At 40.7% G+C, this 22,612-nt stretch overlaps 1 protein-coding gene and 1 long non-coding RNA gene across 2 annotated transcripts in view; one reads left to right on the top strand and one right to left on the bottom strand.

The window, feature by feature from the left end:
- Window positions 1–22,612, top strand: part of rbbp8 (retinoblastoma binding protein 8) — an 88,790-nt gene that overhangs the window by 19,580 nt on the left and 46,598 nt on the right. The window contains exons 6-10 of the mRNA XM_034171468.1: window positions 7,107–7,173; window positions 8,467–8,651; window positions 8,741–8,836; window positions 13,599–13,672; window positions 15,190–15,257. Coding sequence (XP_034027359.1) covers window positions 7,107–7,173; window positions 8,467–8,651; window positions 8,741–8,836; window positions 13,599–13,672; window positions 15,190–15,257 — 490 coding nt within the window. The remainder of the gene's footprint in view (window positions 1–7,106; window positions 7,174–8,466; window positions 8,652–8,740; window positions 8,837–13,598; window positions 13,673–15,189; window positions 15,258–22,612) is intronic.
- LOC117511527 lies at window positions 204–19,645 on the bottom strand. Its single transcript, XR_004560953.1, has 3 exons — window positions 19,635–19,645; window positions 13,307–13,314; window positions 204–266 (listed from the first exon to the last, which is right to left on the bottom strand). It is a non-coding gene; the product is annotated as an uncharacterized LOC117511527 (long non-coding RNA).

The following is a 22,612-nucleotide window of genomic DNA, read 5'->3' as shown; positions in this document are numbered from 1 at the left end:
CTTAGCAAAGGAGAAGTGCTCACTATCACAGATTTAGACTGGTTTGTGAACAATATTTGAGGGAAATGGTGATATTGTGTATGTGGAAAAAGTTTTAGATCTTTGAGTTCATCTCATACAAAATGGGAGCAAAACCAAAAGTGTTGCGTTTATATTTTTGTTGAGTGTATATATATATATATATATATATATATATACATAAAATTAGTCATAAATAATCTTTTAAAATGTTAAAAGCACATAATATTGGATGGATATAGCATTTGCTGTCCTGTTCAAAATTTTACATACGGTAGCTTTAATCTGAGCAGCAGAGAGCTGCATCGGACACTTTAGCACTATGAGACAGTGGAGTGGAAATGTTAACATTTTGTTTTCATTGAATGTTTTTGAGTTGGATTTTTTTTCTTGACGAGTAGCACAACGTGTCATGCCAGACCGCATTCAGCATTTTGTAACCTTTTATTTTTATTTATTTATTTTTTTTTTTGCAGATTGTGGCACATTGTACAGTAGTGTTCAGAATAATAGTAGTGCTATGTGACTAAAAAGAGTAATCCAGGTTTTGAGTATATTTCTTATTGTTACATGGGAAACAAGGTACCAGTAGATTGTCACAAATCCAACAAGACCAAGCATTCATGTTATGCACACTCTTAAGGCTATGAAATTGGGGTATTAGTAAAAAAAAAAAAAAAAAGTAGAAAAGGGGATGTTCACAATAATAGTAGCATCTGCTGTTGACACTACAAACACAAAACTATTATGTTCAAACTGCTTTTTTAGCAATCCTGTGAATCACTAAACTATTATTTAGTTGTATAACCACAGTTTTTCATGATTTCTTCACATGTGCGAGGCATTAATTCTGTTGGTTTGTAACGAAAATGTTGCCTGTTTACTAGTGTGCTTGGGGTCATTGTCTTGTTGAAACACCCATTTCAAGGGCATGTCCTCTTCAGCATAAGGCAACATGACCTCTTCAAGTATTTTGACATATCCAAACTGATCCATGATACCTGGTATGCGATATATAGGCCCAACACCATAGTAGGAGAAACATGCCCATATCATGATGCTTGCACCACCATGCTTCACTATCTTAACTGTGAACTGTGGCTTGAATTCACAGTTTGGGGGTCGTCTCACAAACTGTCTGCAGCCCTTGAACCCAAAAAGAACAGTTTTACTCTCATCAGTCCACAAAATATTCCTCCATTTCTCTTTAAGCCAGTTGATGTGTTCTTTGGCAAATTGTAACCTCTTCTGCACATGTCTTTTATTTAACAGAGGGACTTTGTGGGGGATTCTTGCAAATAAATTAGCTTCACACAGGCGTCTTCTAACTGTCACAGCACTTACAGGTAGCTCCAGACTGTCTTTGATCATCCTGGAGCTGATCAATGGGTGAGCCTTTGCCATTTTGATGGTTGTTTTGCGTTTTCTTCCACGCGTCTGTTTTTTTTTTTTTTTTTTTTTTTTTGGTCCATTTTAAAGCATTGAAGATCATTGTAGATGAACAGCCTATAATTTTTGGCACCTGCGTATAAGTTTTCCCCTCTTCAATCAACTTTTTAATCAAACTACGCTGTTCTTCTGAACAATGTCTTGAACGTCCCATTTTCCTCAGGCTTTCAAAGAGAAAAGCATGTTCAACAGGTGCTGGCTTCATCCTTAAATAGGGGGCACCTGATTCACACCTGTTTGTTCCACAAAATTGACAAACTCACTGACTGAATGCCACACTACTGTTATTGTGAACGCCCCCTTTTCTACTTTTTTTTTTTTTTTTACTAATAGCCCAATTTCATAGCCTTAAGAGTGTGCATATCATGAATGCTTAGTCTTGTTGGATTTGTGAGAATTAGAGCATGACACGGGAGTGGATTTTCACTCCCGTCCCATCCCGCTCCCAGAAAAAAAAAAATCCCATCCTGTCCCAATCCTGGACTGGAGTAAAAAAATAAATCCCATCCCGTCCCACTCCTGTAAAGATGACTCCCAATCCCATCCCGCTCCCACTCAAAATCAGTCCCACTCCCATCCCACTCCCGTATGTCTCGCGCCGTGATGATCAATCAGGGACTGAATATGTAGTGACGTGGAGATGTCTGGAGTTTGACTGAAGATGTGAACATGTCCTGTATCTGGTAGCAGCCTGTGAGCAGGACTTATGTCTCTTTTGTCCTTTATTTCACAATTATGACAGAGTTTTTGGAGCGAGCAGCAGCACCACAGCAAGCAGCGGAGTTTCTTTCTCGTGGAGAATATTTTATTAATTAACTACACAGATGTATAATAAAGCATATGGTGACTGGTTTCTAAACAGTTATGACAGAGTTTTTTGGTGGAAGAGCGAGCAGCAGCAAGCAGCGGAGTTTCTTTCTTTTTTTTCTTTTTTTTTCTTGTTTACATGTGAGCGTGTGAACGGGACAGTTGGTCCTCAAGTTGGGTCCTGCAGAGGCGGAAGGACCGCTGAAAGCAGCCGTCATCCAGACTCAGCTCCTGGAACAAATAATGATACTCTCTGTATTGGGAGCTTTCCACAACAACTCCTCAAGGTCCGTCATGTTAACTTGACTGACAACCGGAGCCGGCGAGCGGAATGGAAGCTCCTCCTATTTGATGACGCACCGGGGCGAATTTTTGCAGCAAAAGCAGAGCGACACACCAGGCGAAGGAGGCGCGTCTGTTGCCACGCGACCCCCACGAATTTGTAGCGTCTGATCACGCCCGGTGTGAATGCGTTTTGGTTGTTTAAATAGATGAAAATCATCTATTTTTGGCATTCCCGCTCCTACCCGCTCCCGTTCATTTTTATTCCTGTCCCATCCCAATCACGGGATTGATAAAATTTTGACTCCCATCCCGCGGGAATGCCGCAGGAATCACATGACCCATGGGAATTCCCGAAAAATGTCATCCTCTAGTGAGAATCTACTGAATCTACTGGTAGCTTTAGTAGTAGAGAAGCTTGAATCTTCGACTGGACTGGGTTGCTTGACGCGAGGATGTTTCGCTTCAAATCGCAGAAGCTTCCTCAGCTAAAATTCTTGCTCTGGTGGTCTGACTTCTGTCTTGACTCTTGTAGAGAAGAATAATCAAGAAGTCACAAAAGCTGGAGTTTTAAACCTAACCAGACCCCTCCTACCGAGAGGCAGACTGCTATAGGCTGGTGACTAAACAATAGCTCTAATTAGCACCTATTGTGCTCTAGTTAACACCCTCCTAATGACAGGGCAGCTGTCCCTCTCCTGATGGCTCCCTTGACGACTCTGCTGATGACGTGAATGACTCATTACCATGAACAAAAGACTGAAACTGCTTTGACCTGAGTACCCCATTGTAAACAGGGGATAAAGCGTGTCTCAGACCCCCTCCCCGGTTAAGGCTAGGTTTCAAACGTTTCACAAAGAATGCCTCCTTGACCCCTCTCTCAAACCATTTCTTCTCTCTGGCTAATATTTTAACTTCCTTGTCCTCAAACATGTGGTTAGTGTCTTTAAGGTGGAGATGAACTGCAGACTGAGGTCCACTGGCGCCCTCTCTGCGGTGCTGGTATAGCCTTTTGTGTAAAGGTTGCTTAGTCTCACCTATGTAGTGTTCGTTACAGTTTTCCTGACATCTGATATAATACACTACATTGCTCTGTTTGTAACTAGGGATCCTGTCCTTAGGGTGAACTAATTTCTGTCTCAAGGTGTTAACCGGTTTAAAGTAAACTGGGATTTTGTGCTGTCTGAAGATCCTCTGTAATTTTTCCCCTACTCCTGCTAAATAAGGGAGAGACACTCCTCTTCTTCTTGTCTCCGTCTCCTGTCTATCTGGTCTCTTTGTTCTCTGGGACTTCTGCACTTTGTCCACTTTGTCCAGGGACCATCGTGGGTACCCACATACTGTGAGGGCTTTCCGGACAAGTTGTTGTTCTTTAGCCCTTCCCTCTGCAGTTGTGGGCACCTGTAGGGCTCTGTGTTGAAGCGTCCTGATCACCCCGAGCTTGTGTTCAAGGGGGTGGTTTGAGCCAAAGAGCAGATATTGGTCAGTGTGAGTTGGTTTTCTGCAAACCCCTGTCTGGAGCTGCCTGTTCTCTCCAATCGTAACATCACAGTCCAAGAAGGCTAAATGGTTGTTTCTGGCATCCTCACGTGTGAACTTGATATTGGCGTCCACCGAGTTGATGTGTTCTGTAAAGTCCTCAACTTCCTGTTGCTTGATTTTAACCCATGTGTCATCAACATATCTGAACCAGTGACTGGGAGATATGCCCGTGAAAGATGTCAAGGCTGTCTTCTCCACTCACTCCATGTACAGATTGGCCACAATGGGGGATACCGGAGACCCCATTGCACAGCCATGAATCTGCCTGTAGTAATTCCCCCTAAACAGGAAATATGTGGTGTTAAGACAGATCTCCAAGAGCTGGCAGATGTGGTCTGGTGTGAGTTTGGTCCTTTCAAGTAGAGACACATCCTCCAGCAGTCTCTGCCTCACAGCTGAGACAGCCTCAGTGGTGGGGATGCAGGTGAACAACGAAGTCACATCAAAAGACACAATTGTTTCATCTGCCTCCAGCTGCAGGTCCTTGATCTTGTTCACAAAATCTTGTGTGTTCTCCACATGGTGTTCTGAGTTACCCACTAGAGGAGCCAAAATCCACTTTAGGTGCTTGGCCACATTGTACGTGATGGAATCTGTGCTACTGGTAGCTTGTTTCCCATGTAACAATAAGAAAAAAAACCTGGATTAATCTTTTTAGTCACATAGCACTACTATTATTCTGAACACTACTGTAAATCACATTAAAAATATTGTTGGCAGGTTTGCTGTTTGGCGAACATCCCTGAAATCCTGTACCAATTGATATAAAACATCAACTTTGTAATAAGTTGGCCACATTAACACACGTGCAGCGCATCTGATCTAATAATGGGAGAGTGAACACAAATATGCATTTGTACGCTTTGGCTTTTCTGTTCCTAGTTTGAAAGAAAACGGTAAGTAAACAAATTCCATTTACTTTTCCAAATGTTCCAGACTCAGTAATGCAGGCTGTCCACTGTAGTTCTCCTTCAGTCTATGCACGCACACACGCACATACACACACACACAGCACAGCACAGCACACTGACTCCGCCTCCTCCTCCACACAGCAGGAAAGTTGGACAGAAACAATTCACTGAATGGCAGTGTGAAATAACAAACAAAAAGGAGACATATTAAAGAGCAATTTTTGCAACATTTTGAATCGATTTTGAACCATTAGGGATAAGAATCGCGACAAATCAGTTTTAGTAGAGAAGCTTGAATCTTCGACTGGACTGCGTTGCTTGACGCGAGGAAGTTTTGCTTCAAATCGCAGAAGCTTCCTCAGCTAAAATTCTTGCTCTGGTAGTCTGACTTCTGTCTTGACTCTTGTAGAGAAGAATAAACAGAAGCCACAAAAGCTGGAGTTTTAAACCTAACCAGACCCCTCCTACCGAGAGGCAGACTGCTATAGGCTAGTTACTAAACAATGACAGGGCAGCTGTCCCTCCTAATGATGGGATGGACGCCTCTCCTGCCGGCTCCCTTGACGACTCTCCTGATGACGTGAATGACTCATTACCATGAACAAAAGACTGAAACTGCTTTGACCTGAGTACCCCATTGTAAACAGGGGACAAAGCGTGTCTCAGACCCCCTCCCCGGTTAAGGCTGGGTTTTAACTGTTTCACATAGAATGCCTCCTTGACCCCTCTCTCAAACCATTTCTTCTCTCTGGCTAAGATTTTAATTTCCTTGTCCTCAAACGTGTGGTTAGTGTCTTTAAAGTGGAGATGAACTGCAGACTGAGGTCCACTGGCCCCCTCTCTGCGGTGCTGGTATAGCCTTTTGTGTAAAGGTTGTCTCACCTATGTAGTGTTCGTTACAGTTTTCCTGACTGATAGAATACACTACATTGATCTGTTTGTAACTAGGGATCCTGTCCTTAGGGTGAACTAATTTACCTGTACCTGTAGGGCTCTGTGTTGAAGAGTCCTGATCACCCCGAGCTTGTGTTCAAGGGGGTGGTTTGAGTCAAAGAACAGATATTGGTCAGTGTGCGTGGGTTTTCTGTAAACCCCTGTCTGGAGCTGCCTGTTCTCTCCAATCCTAACATCACAGTCCAAGAAAGCTAAATGGTTGTTTCTGGCATCCTCACATGTGAACTTGATATTGGAGTCCACCGAGTTGATGTGTTCTGTAAAGTCCTCAACCTTCTGTTGCTTGATTTTAACCCATGTGTCATCGACATCTGAACCAGTGACTGGGAGTGATGCCCGTGAAAGATGTCAAGGCTGTCTTCTCCACTCGCTCCATGTACAGATTGGCCACAATGGCGGATACCGGAGACCCCATCGCACAACCATGGATCTGCCTGTAGTAATTCCCCCTAAACAGGAAATACGTGGTGTTAAGACAGATCTCCAAGACTTGGCAGATGTGGTCTGGTTTGAGTTTGGTCCTTTCAAGTAGAGACACATCCTCCAGCAGTCTCTGCCTCACAGCAGAGATGGCCTCAGCAGTGGGGATGCAGGTGAACAATGATGTCACATCAAATGACACCATAGTTTCATCTGAACACCATAGTTTCATCAGCTTCATCTGAAACTATGGTAGTAGTTCATTGCACAGAATTAAAAGATGCTTAAATAAGCTGCCTCTAAGTCTTTAAGTTTAGATTTAAACTCATTCAGAGAAACTAGGTAGTCCAGTTGTAAAGTATTTTGCAGATTGTTTCATGCAGTGGGGGCAGAATAAGCAAATGCCTTTTTCCCAAGCTCAGTACGAACGAAGAATAAAAACAGTTGTCACCTCGTATAGTTTGAAGACAAAGTTGCAATAAAGTTCATGAATTTTCTTATTGGCTTTTTTTGTAACATCAGTCACGCCCATAGTATTGAGTGCCACCACCTTGTACTAAGCACCAACAAAGTTTCCTTCCCCTACCAACTAAACCTTGACTTTGAATATGTTTAATGTGAAACCAAAACTGTATGTAAATATAAAAATTTAACACTATATTTGCACTGTATTTGCTTTAATCTAATACTTGGTCTTCACAAACACTGTCGTTTGTTCTGCAGAGAATGAAAGAAGCAGCCTTGAGGAGGAAAACCAGAAGGTGCTCGCTGAGCTACACAAGCTGTCTCAGTGAGTTTTAGTTGTCAACGTTTGTTTGTAATTGTGTTAAAGGCTTGTTTTGACCCTGTGCTTTTTGTTATAGAAGTTGTAAAATGGATGAAAACTTTTTTCTTTTTGTTCACCCTTCAAAAATAAACACTGTGCTGGGAAGGTGTCGTGACAAAGACCCACAACAGGGGGCGTTAATGAACGGACAATGGATAAGCCAAAAAGTAACAATTTAATGTTGTGAATCGCACAACGAATTACAGACAATAACAATATTGTGGATTGTCAATTATACACAAGGTGACGTGTGGGCAAGCTCGAAGATAGAAGACGTCTGGCGAGAGAAGAGCCGGATCCCAAACAGCTTCCACCACCAACGGATCTGAAGAACACCGGAGCCGCCAAGCCCTGCGCCCCAGGTGGCCACTGTCTTCAGCAGTCAGACCCGGTACTGCTGGCAGAAACAGAAACAGTTAGTGGTGGGTGTGTGAATACACACCCAGCAATCCTCCGGTGTTTGAATCCTCCAGGAGGGAAAACCTCCAATCACACACTCGTGCAGCTCCTGTCTAACCACTTATCTGGTTGGGGTGTGAAGCGAAGCCGTCGCTGATCACACCAAACGCCAATCCAGCAGATAAGGCAACACCACAGGAAAACGGCTGCAAAAGAGTTCAGACTATTGTTCAGTATTAAGTCAGCAGAGAAATTACCTGAATGGTAGCTGATTTCTCGGCAGGGAGGTGGAGTTGCAGTCCGGCTTTTATGGAGGATGAAGTTGATGAGTGACAGCTGGTGTTGATGATGTGTGACAGCTGTCACTCCAGTAGCTCCGACGCCCTCTTGTGCTTGAAGCCCCGCACTCCAAGCAGGGCGCCATCTGGTGGTGGGCCAGCAGTACCTCCTCTTCAGCGGCCCACACAACACACTGCAGCATTTCACTCCCACTTTGACCACAGGTCATGTTTCTGGTCCTCCACACATCCTGAAGGGATTTTGCCTTGTGTGGTCTTTATCTCAGAAGTTGTGTTTCAGTGTTTTCACATTTGGAACTGCTGTTCTGCTGTGTTCCTGAATATTGTCACAGTGGTGAAAACTGTAAATCATTTTTTCCCCCCACTACATACTAAAATTCTGAGAAATTAATGTGAGGATTTTAGTCATTTTGACAGTCTCTTAATTGGTTGTACATTCTATCACTGTACTATATGTATGTTTGAAAGTGTTTCTGTAGAAATGAGTTGAAGTGCAGTGTAAAGTGAGTTTGGCATGAAGTTTCATTTCCCAGTTAAACAATGCAGCTGTTGTTTTTAGCGGCTTGGAGGCCCAGCAGACCTCATTCTTGGAGCAGGAAGACTGCATCATCCCAGACTCACCAGTCCTGACAAGTTCGCTGCCCACAACAAGCAGACTGAAGAAACGGAAAAACATTGACAGGCTTAAGAACGTTCGTTTTGTGGAGACTCCTCTACAGCAGTGCCGCAGCTCACTTTTTGATGGTCAGTCTGGCTGAAGAATAACCTTCACCTTTTTGTTAAATGTTGTCATTGATCTCAGCGAGCCTGCCCAAATAAACTGCTCTGTTCAGGGGTGATTCGGGAGCCTTTTGATGCTACAAACAGAAGTGGAAAAGCGGAGGTGCTTGTACCCAACACGTGCGAGATGGACACAACACAGACCTCAAGTATGACATAATTCATTTAAATAATTAAGATCAAATCAGGCATGACCACATCCACACAGGAGGTTCATAGTGACAACTCAGATGTAAATGACTGTCTCTTTGATTGTTCTCTGTATGTTGGTATGTTCTTAGCCTCTTTTGCCCGTTGGTTATTGACTGTATTCACAGTAAATTCAAAATATATTGACAAAAAAAAAAGGATTCCATCAACAAAACAGTGTGGCTGTATCTGAGTGTTCAGCCCTGTGTCACTTTCTGTTTTGAAACTGTGAAAGTGTTTGAAAACCTACTTTTCCAGATAGGACTGCCCTATTATGGCAAAACCCATAATCACAATCATTTTCGTCAAAATTGAAATTGTGATAACTTGACATTACATTTTTCCTTACCACTGTTGCTCTGAGGGTTGGTAAGGTTAGACCTTACCTGTGTGAAGCACTTTGAGGCAACTCTGTTGTGATTTGGCGCTATATAAATGAAAATAAATTCAAATTGAATTGAAAATTGACATGATTACTCAATGACTTTACAAACACCCTGCATTTGTTGAACTTGAAAAAAACATGTTAATTTTAACAGTGAATTTCTTTAAATATATCATTAATTTTAAGTATTGTTGAACTGAAAAATAACTAAAAGTAAAAATACAGCTTGCAGCAAGGTGGAGTGTGGCAAGACCTTTGTTGAACTGGGTGGGATGAATGAAGCCTGAACACACACACACACACTGACTGAGTGGGTGGTTTTCATAATGGGTGTCCATCAGTGGAACTAAATTATAAAAGACATTGATACCTCTAATGGTGCTAATACACATATTAAATAATATTAAAATTTCATTGAATGGGGATACTGGAGCAATGACTTTATAGATGATTGTTTTGGATAATTGACAACACAGAAGTGCAAAATATGTCATAATTGTAATAAAATGTTAATGAAGGACAAACATGGTTGAGTCCATATCACAAGCAGCGACCTGATGGCTTGGTAGAGGCTGCTGCTGTCAATGGCCTTCTGCAGCCGACACGCACTGAAGGTTGCAGCTTATATTTATCACACATGGAAAAAGGAGATCATCATTGCAAAACTGAATATGGAAAAACAATCATTTTATTTTTGTAACTGTTGGAAGCTAAAATCATAAGTGAAATCAAAATTTGGTTAATTGCCAAGCCCTGTGTCAAAATGTGCAGTTGTACACTTTGACTAAGCCAATCAAATGTGAGTTATTGATTAGGTCTTTAACTTGTTTAGTCTTTTTTAGCTGAGCTCTTAATAGCAGTTGGAATAACATTATTGTTTGGTCATGCGTTTTTCACATCATATGACAAGAACCTTATTTCTGTTTTTCAAAGCGATGAGAAATGATGAGTTTTATTCAGCTCAGATTACCTCTGAGGTTGTTTCATATGAAATACAGTTGTATGCAAACGTTTGTGCACCACTGATAATTTTAATGATTTTCCTTTATAAATCACTGGTTGTCTGGATCAGAAATTTCAGTTAAATATATCATATAGCAGACAAACACACTGATATTTGAGAAGTGAAATTTAAACAAAATTAGGCAGGTGCATAAATTTGGGCACCCTTGTCATTTTATTGATTTGAACACATTTAGCACTAATTATTGGAGCACAAAATTGGTTTGATAAGCTCATTGACCATTGACTTCATTACACAGGTGAATCCAGTCATGAGAAAGGGTGTTTAAGGCGGCCATTTGCAAATGTTTCTCCTCTTTGCATCTCTTCTAATGAGTGGCAACATGGGAGCCTCTAAACAACTCTCAAATGACCTGAAAACAAAGACTGTTCAACATCATGGTTTAGGGGAAGGATACAAAAAGCTATCTCAGAGATTTCAGCTGTCAGTTTCCACTGTGAGGAACATAGTGAGGAAATGGAAGAACACAGGCACAGTACTAGTTAAGACCCGAAGTGGCAGGCCAAGAAAAATCTCAGATAAGGTGAAGCAAAGGATGGTGAGAACAGTCATTGTCAACCCACAGACCTGCTCAAAGACCTACAACATGATCTTGCTGCAGATAGTGTCTCTTTGCATCATTGAACTATACAGCATACTTTGCACCTGTACAAGTACAAATTAATAATTTCTGGATATAAAGAAAATCATAATTAAAACAAACAAACAAAAAAAAAAAGATGTATACATTTGTGGATGTATGTATTTAATTTGCTTATTTGTATATATAGGAGTGTGAGCATAAGTGTAATTATATGTTGGACTTGGACTTTTGGGATGGGGTATGAGGGGTGGGTAATTTATAAGCTTTGCTTCTTCCCACCCCCTTTTCAGGCACACGGTGTTAAATTTGATCTTGTTTTTTTGATTTGTTTGATATGTTGTCTTTATGCTGCTGTGTTGTTGCTGAAATAAATAACCTGTTTAACTCATGTTTAACTGTTTAACTCACCAGGAGATGCTGGATAAGAGAGTAATGCAGAGAAAGCCTTTTCTGCGTACACGCCACAAACAAGCCAGCTTCATTTTGGAATAAGGTTCTGTGGATGATGAAACTAAAATTGAGTTATTTGGACGCGGTATGCATGGCTGAAAAAGAACAGCATTCCAAGAAAAACGCTTGCTACCTACAGTAAAATTTGGAGGTGTCTCCATCACGCTGTGTGGCTGTGTGCAGGTACTGGGAATCTTGTTAAAGTGGAGGGTCACATGGATTCCAATCAGTATCAGCAGATTCTTGAGAACAACGTTCATGAATTAGTGACAAAGTTGAAGTTGCGCCAGGGCTGGATCTTTCAACAAGACAGTGACCCTAAACAATGCTCAAAATCTAAGGCATTCATGCAGAGGAACAAGTACAACATTCTGGAATGGCCATCTCAGTCCCTAGATCTGAATATTATTGAGAATCTGGTGTCCATGCTCGGAAACCAACAAACCTGAGATGTTTTGTAAAGAAGAATGGTCCAAAATACCTTCAACCAGAATCCAGACTCTCATTGGAAGCTATAGGAAGCGTTTAGAGGCAGTTATTTCTGAAAAAGCAGGATCCACTAAATATTTATGTATTTTTTTCTGTTGCGGTGCCCAAATTTATGCACCTGTCTAACTTTGTTTAAATAATTATTGCACACAGTGCATAAAATAAGTATTTGACTCCCTAGAAAAACAGCTTAACAATTGGTACAGAAACATTTGTCTGCCATTACAGAGGTCACACGTTTCCTGTTGTTCTTGACCAAGTTTTCACACACTGCAGCAGGGATTTTGGTCCACTACTCTGTACAGATCTTCTCCAAATCTTTCAGGTGTGGAGTTTCAGCTCCCTCCAAAGATTTTCTATTGAGTTCCAGTCTGGAGACTGGCCAGGCCACTCCAGGACCTTGAAATGCTTCTTACGGAGCCCCTCCTTACTTGCCCTGGCTGTGTTTGGGGTCATTGTCATGCTGGAAGAACCAGCCATGACCCATCTTCAATGCACTTACTGAGGGAAGGAGGTTGTTTGCCAAAATCTCGCAATACATGACCCCATCCATCCTCCCTTTAATATGGCGCAGTCGTCCTGTCCCCTTTGCAGAAGAGCACCCCCAGAGTATGATGTTTCCACCCCCATGCTTCACCGTTGGATGGTTTCTTGGTTGGTTCTTGGTTGTTCTCATCCTCTAAACATGGTAAATGGAGTTGATTCCAAAAAGCTCTATTCTGGTCTCATCTGACCACATGACCTTCTCCCATGCCTCCTGTGGATCATCTAGATGGTCACTGGTGAACTTCAAACGGGCCTGGACATGTGCTGGCTTGAGCAGGGGGACCTTGCTGCTCTTCAGGATTTTAAACCATGACAGCACCATGTGTTACTAATGTAATCTTTGTGACTGTGGTCCCAGCTCTCTTCAGGTCATTGACCAGATCCTCCTGTGATCCTCCTAGTTCTGAGCTTTCTCAGAATCCTTACCCCACAAAGTGAGATCTTGCATGGAATCCCAGACCGAGGGAAATTGACAGTCATCTTGTGTTTCTTCCACTTTCTAATAAATAATCATAACAGTTGTTGTCTTCTACCAAGCTGCTTGCCTGTTGTCCTGTAGTCCATCCCAGTCTTGTGCAGGTCTACAGTTTTGCCCCTGGTGTCCTTAGACAGCTCTTTGGTCTTGGCTATGGTGGACAGGTTGGAGTGTGATGAATTGAGTGTGTGAACAGGTGTCTTTTATACAGGTAACAAGTTCAAACACAGGTAAAGAGTGCAGAATAGGAGGGCTTCTTAGAGAAAAATTAACAGGTCTGTGTGAGCCAGAATTCTTGCTGGTTGGTGGGGGTCAAATACTTATTTTATGCAATAAAATGCAAATTAATTATTTAAAAATCATACAATGTGATTTTCTGGATTTATTTTATTTATTTTTTTTAGTTTCTGTGTCTCACAGTTGAAGTGTACCTGCAATAAAAATTACAGACCTCTCCATTCTTTGTAGTTGGGAAAACCTGCAAAACTGACAGGGGGTCAAATACTTATTTTCCCCACTGTATTTAACTGAAATTGCTGATCCAAACAACCACTGATTTCTAAAAGAAAATCATGGAAATCATCAGGGGTGCCCAAACTTTTGCATACAACTGTAAATGTCACTGATGGATTACAGGAGGTGATCAAACTTTGTTGACTGACCTTCTTTCTGAGCGCAAAGTTCACATTTTCAGATTTTGAAGTTTAGCCTTTATACATGTGATCACAAAGTGCATGGTTTTAATTCAATAGATGCCTGTGTTATTTCAGATGATACAAACCATAATGTGGAAGGAGAGATTGCAGAAACATGTGGTCTTGACCTTCCAGACAACCAGTGCTTGGTAGGTACGGTTCAGATGTGGTCTGGTTAGAAAAGTCAGCTTTTTCATTTCCCCCAAATAGATTGAAAAATCTCAGTGAAGCAGATGCACGCAGCACTTGTTCCATCTGCATTACCACATTGATTTTGCTCTTCTTGAGCAAGTCTCTAAATCTGAAGGTGCACCAGTGAAGCTGCCACCTGCCTCAGTGAAACACACTCACTCATCTTCAACCGCTCATACAAGATTGGGTCACGGGGGCTGGAACCTATCCCAGTAATCATAGGGCGGAAGGCTGGGTACACCCTGGACACGACGCCAGTCTGTTGCAGGAACACATATAGACAGACACAGTCACACCTGCACGCACACCTACGGACAATTTAAGTTTCAAGTTCACCTAACCTGCATGTCTTTGGATGTGGGAGGAAGCCAGAGCACCCGGAGGGAACCCCCGTAAACACAGGGAGAACATGCAAACTCCACACAGAAATGCCACAGGTGGGAATCGATCCCATAACCTTCTTACTGTGAAGCAACAGTACTAACCACTAAGCCGCAGTGCTGCCTCACCTCAGTGAAACTACCCTGCCTAAATAAAGGATAAAAATTGTCTATAGAGATCATGTTTGTATCAATTGTGATGTTTCAATTCCAATATCAGCTGCCTTGTGATAGGTGATCTTTTTTTCCTTTCAAAAAGAGCTTGCCATTTTCTCTTGAAAAATTCACAAAATTGTTGAAAAATGTCCTGTCTTGCAGTGTTAAAGATTTTGGGGGGGGGGGGGGGGGGGTGCGGGGGTAATGGTTTTGCTTTTTGCCATTACCCCAAACTTAAAAAAATTGGTTTAGTGATATTTGCTTGATCCTGTTGATGAGCTAACAGCACTGAAAACAATACACCCTTGGAGAAATGGGCATCTATAGAGTGCTACTATCTCAGAACAAGTGAGATTTTCTTGTTTGATATAGAGCATGCACTCTCCAAGTGCCATTCTAGTTTTTAAATGGTATATGTTTTGTGCAGCACATTTATTTTAATAGGGTTGGGGCTTTTCTGTTCTTCAGTTTATAGTGTTGCATGGCTGTAAGTGGCACTAATCAGTCCTACCACATAAATACAAGTAAGATTTTTAATTTTTTCCAATGAGTACAGCATCAGACTGCAGAAACCGAGTCATGCAAATGAGGTTGTGTTTCTGTTAGTAATGCAGCTTTGAGCTTTTGGGTATTGATGTGTGCACCTTTTTTTAGGGGGGGTGGCTGGAGTTTTTTGTGTGCGTTTTCTTCTCTTTCTTTTGTTCATATAAACTAAATAAATAAATAAAAACAATTTAACAAAAAAAGCAGCTTTGACGTACCATCAGAAGATTGTTTAATAGTCAATATGTGCTTCATAAAGTAAGAGGATGCATATGAAAATATTTCGCATCCTACACTTGTATAGACATCTTCATAAGCACTTGTTTCAGAATAATTTAAACAATTGGTTTGTTGCTCATTTTGATTGTGTGTGATCTTCTCTTTTCTCCCCTTAGGAAACAAAGATGACTGCACACCAGAAAAATGGCAGAAAGGCTGACAAGATTAGTAGTGTTCGTTTAAAGTAAGGAGTCACTTAAACCATTTGGAACACAATTTTACAACTCACTGTCATGGAATTCAGTATTATGTCTTTTTAATTAATTTGTTTTTTAATAAAAGCAGGATATAATAAATATGTTGCATTAAGAAAATATCTGTTGAACTTTAGCTTTATTCATTGTAACATTGAAAGGTGTATGAATGTTTGTATTCGTTGGTGTAAGTTACAAAATGATACAAGCATATTTGCAAATTATCCTTTCTTTTTGTTCTCTTTGGCTTTCAAAAAGCCTAGGTTTGTGCCCAAGGGCCAGTACAATATATTTACCTGTAAATATTACATATTATCGATTTCATATATGTTGTGATTATTAAGACATGCAATTCTACATGTATTGCAATTCAATATTATGATGTATTTCCAATTTTATTTGCTTTATTAACAGTAGTCTAATGGCCCGTCACACCTTGACAATTTAGCCTGCATATGCCAACGTATGAAAAATATGCCAAATATGCTGGCATACATTTAATAATTTATGGGTAAGTTTTGTATAATTTAAGGGCATGTTGAAGCAGGTTGGTATACAGCATATGCGGGACACAAGTTGTAAGTAAATTATGCCATTACGCCTTGCGACAGTGTCTTCATGATAGATTATGTGCATGTAAGCATCTACACCATGCTCCGCCTGCCAAACAAAAGCGTTCTGCTGGTGGTGGAAATGCAAACCAAGCCAGACTTAACCATTCTGACCTGTACCAACCCAGACCACTCGATGGAAAGGGGCCATCGGCATACACAGGCTAAATCATCAACGTATGACAGCTGCATAACTTACTCAACGGATCCAGTGTATTCTCCAAATTTTTCACAAGTCGTGATACACTGGCTAAATTGTCAAGGTGTGACAGGCTTATAAGAGGAAAAGTTGAATAATATGAGCAAAGCGCCGCGCAGCAGCGCAAAGCTCGCTCATGGTACGGGGCATCCTAAACAGGAAGTGCCAATTTTCAAATCCACAGTAAAATAGGAAATGTTCAGACTTCCTGGATTGACAGATGACATCCCATGGAATCTCGCGGGAACTTAGTGGCAAATTTACAGTCAAACAGGAAGTGCCGAATTCTCAGTCACAGTGAAACAGGAAATGTTCAAATGTCAAACACTTCCTGGCATCGGTGGAGCTAGAGCGGAGGCCGGGGGTTTCACTGGACTTTCCTGAAATCTGATTGGACACAGATGATTGACATGTCACAGCACCACACGTCTGGTTGAAAGAGCTGCATTTTCAAATCAGTGTCACATTGACTGCTAGGTTCCTCCTGTCCAGTAGTTTGTGCTGTGTACCACAAAAAGTTCTAATCCACCTTAGAAGAAGAAAAATGTTTGCTCCAGATTTGAACTGAATATGTCGTTTGAACTATGGACTTCTAATCATACCAAACTTATATTGGTGAGTAAACGACCATATTTTATGACAGAAATGAGGTCCAGGTTGTTAAAAGCAGCATTTCTCCTTTAATTCGGGTGGCCTTATGTACACATTTTTAAACTAAGACAGCAGCTTGTTCATGTTGGCTTATTAGTGCAGCAGAAACTGAAACAATTCTTCAAATAGTGATACAAGCATCAAATTCTGCACAAATACAGCTGGAGCAAAATTAATGGAGCAACTTTAACTTTTGACCCCTGTACAAACTGAACCTGACCTTTGTCCACCATTCTTGCTGCTTTTACCTCATAACTCCATAACATTCAGGCACAGATTGTCCAAACTATACATTTTTTTGAATCTTTATGATCAGGCAAATAATGTGGTGTAGTTTTCTATATGATTGGAGCATCTTTTAATTTAGACCAGGGGTGGGCAACATGTTCCAGAAAAGGCCAAGAGGGTGCAGGTTTTCTTTGCAGCCACTGACTCCACCCGGTGATTTCACTGATCAATATCACTTTGAGCAGATGGAATCAGTTAATGAGTGAAATCACCTTGTGGAGTCAGTGGCTGCAAAGAAACCCCACACCCTCTTGGCCCTTTCTGGAACAAGTTGCCCATCCCTGATTTGACCCCTGTGTAATTCTTCAGTTGACCCCTACCTGGCTGCCTATTGAAAATTCAAGTGGCCAATCAGTTTTTTTTTTTTTGTTTTGTTTTTTTTTTTTTTAAGAGTTCATGTCTATGGATTATTTGTAGCAAATTTGATGTTTGTATCACCATTTGCAGGATTCCACTGTAAATATTCTCTTATCTGCTGCACTGTATATGAGATTTAAGATGCTGCTCCTCAGTGTTTCTCAGTTGCCCTCAAAAGTATTGGAACACTTGGTATTTAACACATTTTAATTTGTTTATTCTATTTCAAATACATTTTTTTCTAAAATTATCTTCCTTAACTCAAACTGAAAGCAAATCTCTACAACTTGATATAAATTAATTAAAAATCTAAAATCCAGCTTCCCGATGAAGTGGTGTAGAGGAGGATTTTCTTAAAAAGAAGACCTGAAAGTTCAGCTACAATTTGACAGAAAATACATTTCAGATGAAAGCCTAGATTTGATGTTTTGGTGAAAGAAACTTTTGTATTTCTTCATAATTGATGTAAATAAAGTCCAAGACATATTGTTCATGTTTCCATCCCCTGACTTATCTAAAGGAAACTGGCAATAAAACTGATTATTATTTACAGGTTTTACCAAGTTTTACAGATTTGCTTTCAGTTTGAGTTTGAGGAAGATAATTTTAGAAATTCTAATTCTTTTTTTGTATTTCTAGTACTTAAAATGGCATAAACAAATTAAAATGTGTGAAATTTCAAGTGTTCCAATACTTTTGGAGGGCACAGTATCCTAACCTTATGATGAGTGCAAAATGAGTGTGGTATTATTACTGCTGATGAGCTTCCCTCATTCTTGTCTGCGACATATGCATATTACACCTTTCTGCATAAAAAGTGATTTATAATTGTATATAAAGGTTTGGGCACCCCTGATGATTTCCATGAGTTTCCTTTATAAATCATTGGTTGTTTGGATCAGCAATTTCTTTCTTTCTTTTCTTTTCTTTTTAATATTTATTTCATTCATTTAAAAGAAAAACAGAAAAGCAAAAAACAAAAGCACCACAATACCAGAATGAAAAGGAGCAGAAAGAAGAACAAGTCTTATGATTTCTGCCCCTTTTAACAATACAATCTTTCAATATACAGCATCATAGTCAACATTATTTAACAGATTGCATTTCTTTAACTTGTCACATACCACTGACCCATTTCATAATTATGACCATTAATTAATAGATTACATCACTGACAGGTTATATTTAAACTTAAGACACTCCAAACATTATTAACAGTTTACTTTTTTTTTTTTTTTTTTACTTTCTTGCAGCCCACTGACTTACTTCATAATTTCATACTTACTTAATACATCTAATTTAATGTGTTTTTTAAATAATTTAAGTGACCTTAATTCTTTAATTTCTTTATTAAGATTGTTCCATAATTTGACACCATTTACTGCAATACTCCTTTCCTTTACTTTGGTTCTAAATCTTGGTTTTTTAAAGACTTCTATTCCTTTCAATTTATAACTACTTACTCTTTTTTCAAACATATTTTGAATGTTTGTTGGTAAAGTATTTTTATTAACTTGGTACATCGTTTGTAATATTTTCAAATCAACTAAATCATGAAATTTAAGTACCCTATACTTAATAAACAATGGATTAGATGGATCTCTAAAACCACTGTTACTAATCACTTTTAAAGCTCTTTTCTGCAAAATAAATAAAGGTTGTATATAGGTTGTATATGTTGATCCCCAGATTTCTACACAGTAAGTTAAATATGGGACAATCAATGAATTGTACAATGTTAATAAACCATAACTATTTAATGAAAATTTTACTTTATGCAAAACAGCAATGGCTTTCGCTATTTTTCCTTTTATGTAATTTATGTGTGACTTCCATGTAAGATCTTCATCAATCATGACTCCTAAAAATTTCATTTCTTTTACCCTTTGTATATCCATTCCATCTATTTGTAATGACACATTATTTTCTTTCGCTCTATCATTAAACAATATGAAATTTGTCTTATTAATATTTAGTGACAATCTGTTTATATCAAACCAATGTTTAACTTTTTCCAACTCTGTATTTATCACTTGTGCTACTTCCTGTATATCTGATCCAGAGTAAAACAGCGTTGTATCATCAGCAAATAAAATGCTGCCAAGCACATTGGATACATTCACAAAATCATTGATATACAAAATAAACAGTTTGGGTCCAAGTACCGATCCTTGTGGTACTCCATAAATAATGTTACACAATTCTGATTTGGTATTATTTATCTGAACAAACTGTTTTCTATTTTCTAAGTAGCTTTTTACCCACTGATGTGCAACACCTCTTATTCCATATTGTTGTAACTTGTGGAGCAATCTTGAGTGGTCTATAACATCAAAAGCCTTTTTCAGGTCAATAAAAATACTTACAAAATAATCCTTATTATCTATTGTTGTTGATATTTTCTCTATTAGTTCCATAATTGCCATAGCTGTCGAATGTTTTGTTCTGAATCCATACTGAGCATTATTTAAAATATGATGTTTCTCAATAAATTTATCCAATCTTGTTACAAAAACTTTTTCCATAATTTTAGAAAACTGTGGAAGCAATGATACTGGCCTGTAATTAGAAAAATTGTGTTTGTCTCCATTTTTATATAATGGGACTACCTTAGCAATTTTCATTTCATCTGGAAAAACCCCAGTTGACAGAGACAGATTACAAATATAAGTAAATGGTTCAATAACAATTTCTATTATACTTTTTACAGTCATCATGTCTAAATCTTCATGGTCAGTTGATCTTTTGCTTACACAGTTTTTTACAATATTTCTTATTTCATCTTTTTCCACATTGTCCAGGAAAATACTATTGACCGTATTTACCAATGTACATAATTTATCTTCTATTATTGGTTTATTTCCCACCAGACTTGACCCTACATTTGAAAAATAATCATTAAACCCATTTGCAACTTCTTTTATATCATATATCTCTTTATTTTCCTTAACAAAGTAATTTGGAATAGTTTCTTTCGTTCCATCACTATCAATCACACTTTTTATAATTCCCCATGTTACCCTCATATTATCTTTACTCTTATTTAGTTTTTCACTGTAATAATCTTTTTTTTATTTCCTAATTATTGTTAATAGTTTATTTTTATATTTTTTGTATTTATGTTCTGATTCCTTTGTTTGCAATTTTAAAAAGCACCTGTATAAATAGTTTTTCTTTGCACAAGCATTTTTTATTCCCTTTGTCAGCCATGGTTTATTTACTCTTTTCTTACTAATTTCAATTAATTTACAATTTTTATTGTATGATTTCATCAATATTTTCATAAATGAGTTATATGCTACATTAACATCACTGACATAAACTTCTTCCCAGTTTTGATTTTTAAGGTCATATTTTAATGCCTCTAAGGCTTTTACTGACTTATCTCTTTTAAAGTTTATATCAGTTTTTTTGTTGTACCTATTTTTATATTTAAATATTGAAAAAATTGGTAAATGGTCGCTAATATCTGTCATGAAGATCCCATTCTTGATAATTTCATCTGTTCTGTTTGTAAATATATTGTTGTGAAAGTGTAGGAACACGGACCCACAACAGGGGGCGCAATGAATGGACAATGGAGGAAGTAAAAAACAAGATTTACTACTGAAACAAGCACGAGTAGTATAACAAACACAATGTTTAGGGTCGAATCCGCTGGTGTCGTGTGGGCAGGCTCGAAGATAGGAGACGTCCGTCTCAGTCGAACCGGAACCACCCAGATCTCCACTGCCACCGAACCCCGGAAATACTGGAACCGCCAAGTCCCGAATTCCCAGGTGGCCACTGCCTCCGCTCGTCGGATCCGGTACTGCTGGCAGGAGAGAGCAAGAACACACAGGAGTGGATGAACGCACCCAGTACAGAGAGGGGAGAAGCCGCCTCCACCTCTTGGCAAAGATCAGCAGGAAGGTGAGTACTTATCCAAAGAAGGAGGGTCTCAGTAGTCACCAGTCCTGAAAGGTTTAACAAGTTTATCAATCACAGAATATGCTGCAGAGAATGTTACCTTGGTCTTAGGCGATATCTCGGCACTGAGGTGGAGACGCCGTCCTCCTGATATACCTCGGTGCTGAGTAGAAACAGCTGTGTTTGGTGATGGGTGACAGCTGTCACCCAGATTACTCCCATGATGCGGTAGCGCCCTCTGGTGCCTGGAGCCCGCACTCCAGGCAGGGCGCCCTCTGGTGGTGGTGGGCCAGCAGTACCTCCTCTTCAGCGGCCCACACAACAGGACCCCCCCCTCAACGGGCGCCTCCTGGCGCACGACCGGGCTTGTCCGGATGGCGTCGGTAGAAGTCGGCCAGGAGGGCCGGGTCCAGGATGAAGCCCTTCTTCACCCAGGAGCGCTCCTCGGGGCCGTACCCCTCCCAGTCCACCAGATACTGAAAACCCCGGCCCATCCGACGGACGTCAAGGAGCCGGCGGACAGTCCAAGCCGGTGCTCCGTCGATGATCCGGGCAGGAGGCGGTGCCGGACCCGGGGTGCAGAGGGGTGAGGTGTGAAGAGGCTTGATCCGGGAAACATGGAAAACTGGATGGATCCGCAGTGAGGCCGGAAGCTGGAGCCTCACTGCGGCGGGGTTGATGACCTTGAGGATTTTATACGGTCCGATGTATCGTTCTTGCAGTTTAGGTGAGTCAACCTGTAGGGGAATGTCCTTGGTGGATAACCAGACCTCCTGCCCAGGACGATACTTGGGGGCCGGGGCTCGTCGCCGGTCTGCATGTTTCTTCGCCCTCGTCCGGGCCTGCAACAAGGCAGAGCGGGCGGCCCGCCACACCCGACGGCACTTCCGTAGGTGGGCCTGGACCGAGGGCACACCGACCTCTCCCTCAACCACCGGAAACAAGGGGGGCTGATACCCCAAGCACACCTCAAACGGGGAGAGGCCGGTGGCTGATGACACTTGACTGTTGTGGGCGTACTCGATCCAGGCCAGGTGGGTACTCCAGGCCGTCGGGTGCGCGGCTGTCACACAGCGAAGTGTCTGCTCCAGTTCTTGATTCGCCCGCTCTGCCTGCCCGTTGGTCTGGGGATGGTACCCAGACGAGAGGCTGACCGTGGCCCCCAGTTCCCGGCAGAAGCTCCTCCAGACATGCGAGGTGAACTGGGGACCGCGATCGGAGACGATGTCTGATGGTATGCCATGCAGACGGACGACGTGGTGGACCAGGAGGTCCGCTGTCTCCTGGGCCGTAGGGAGCTTCGGGAGGGCCACGAAGTGGGCCGCCTTGG

The sequence above is a fragment of the Thalassophryne amazonica genome, chromosome 1, assembly GCF_902500255.1.
Source record: "Thalassophryne amazonica chromosome 1, fThaAma1.1, whole genome shotgun sequence".
Classification (NCBI taxonomy): Eukaryota; Metazoa; Chordata; class Actinopteri; order Batrachoidiformes; family Batrachoididae; genus Thalassophryne; species Thalassophryne amazonica.
This window is presented reverse-complemented; position numbering and strand designations above follow the sequence as displayed.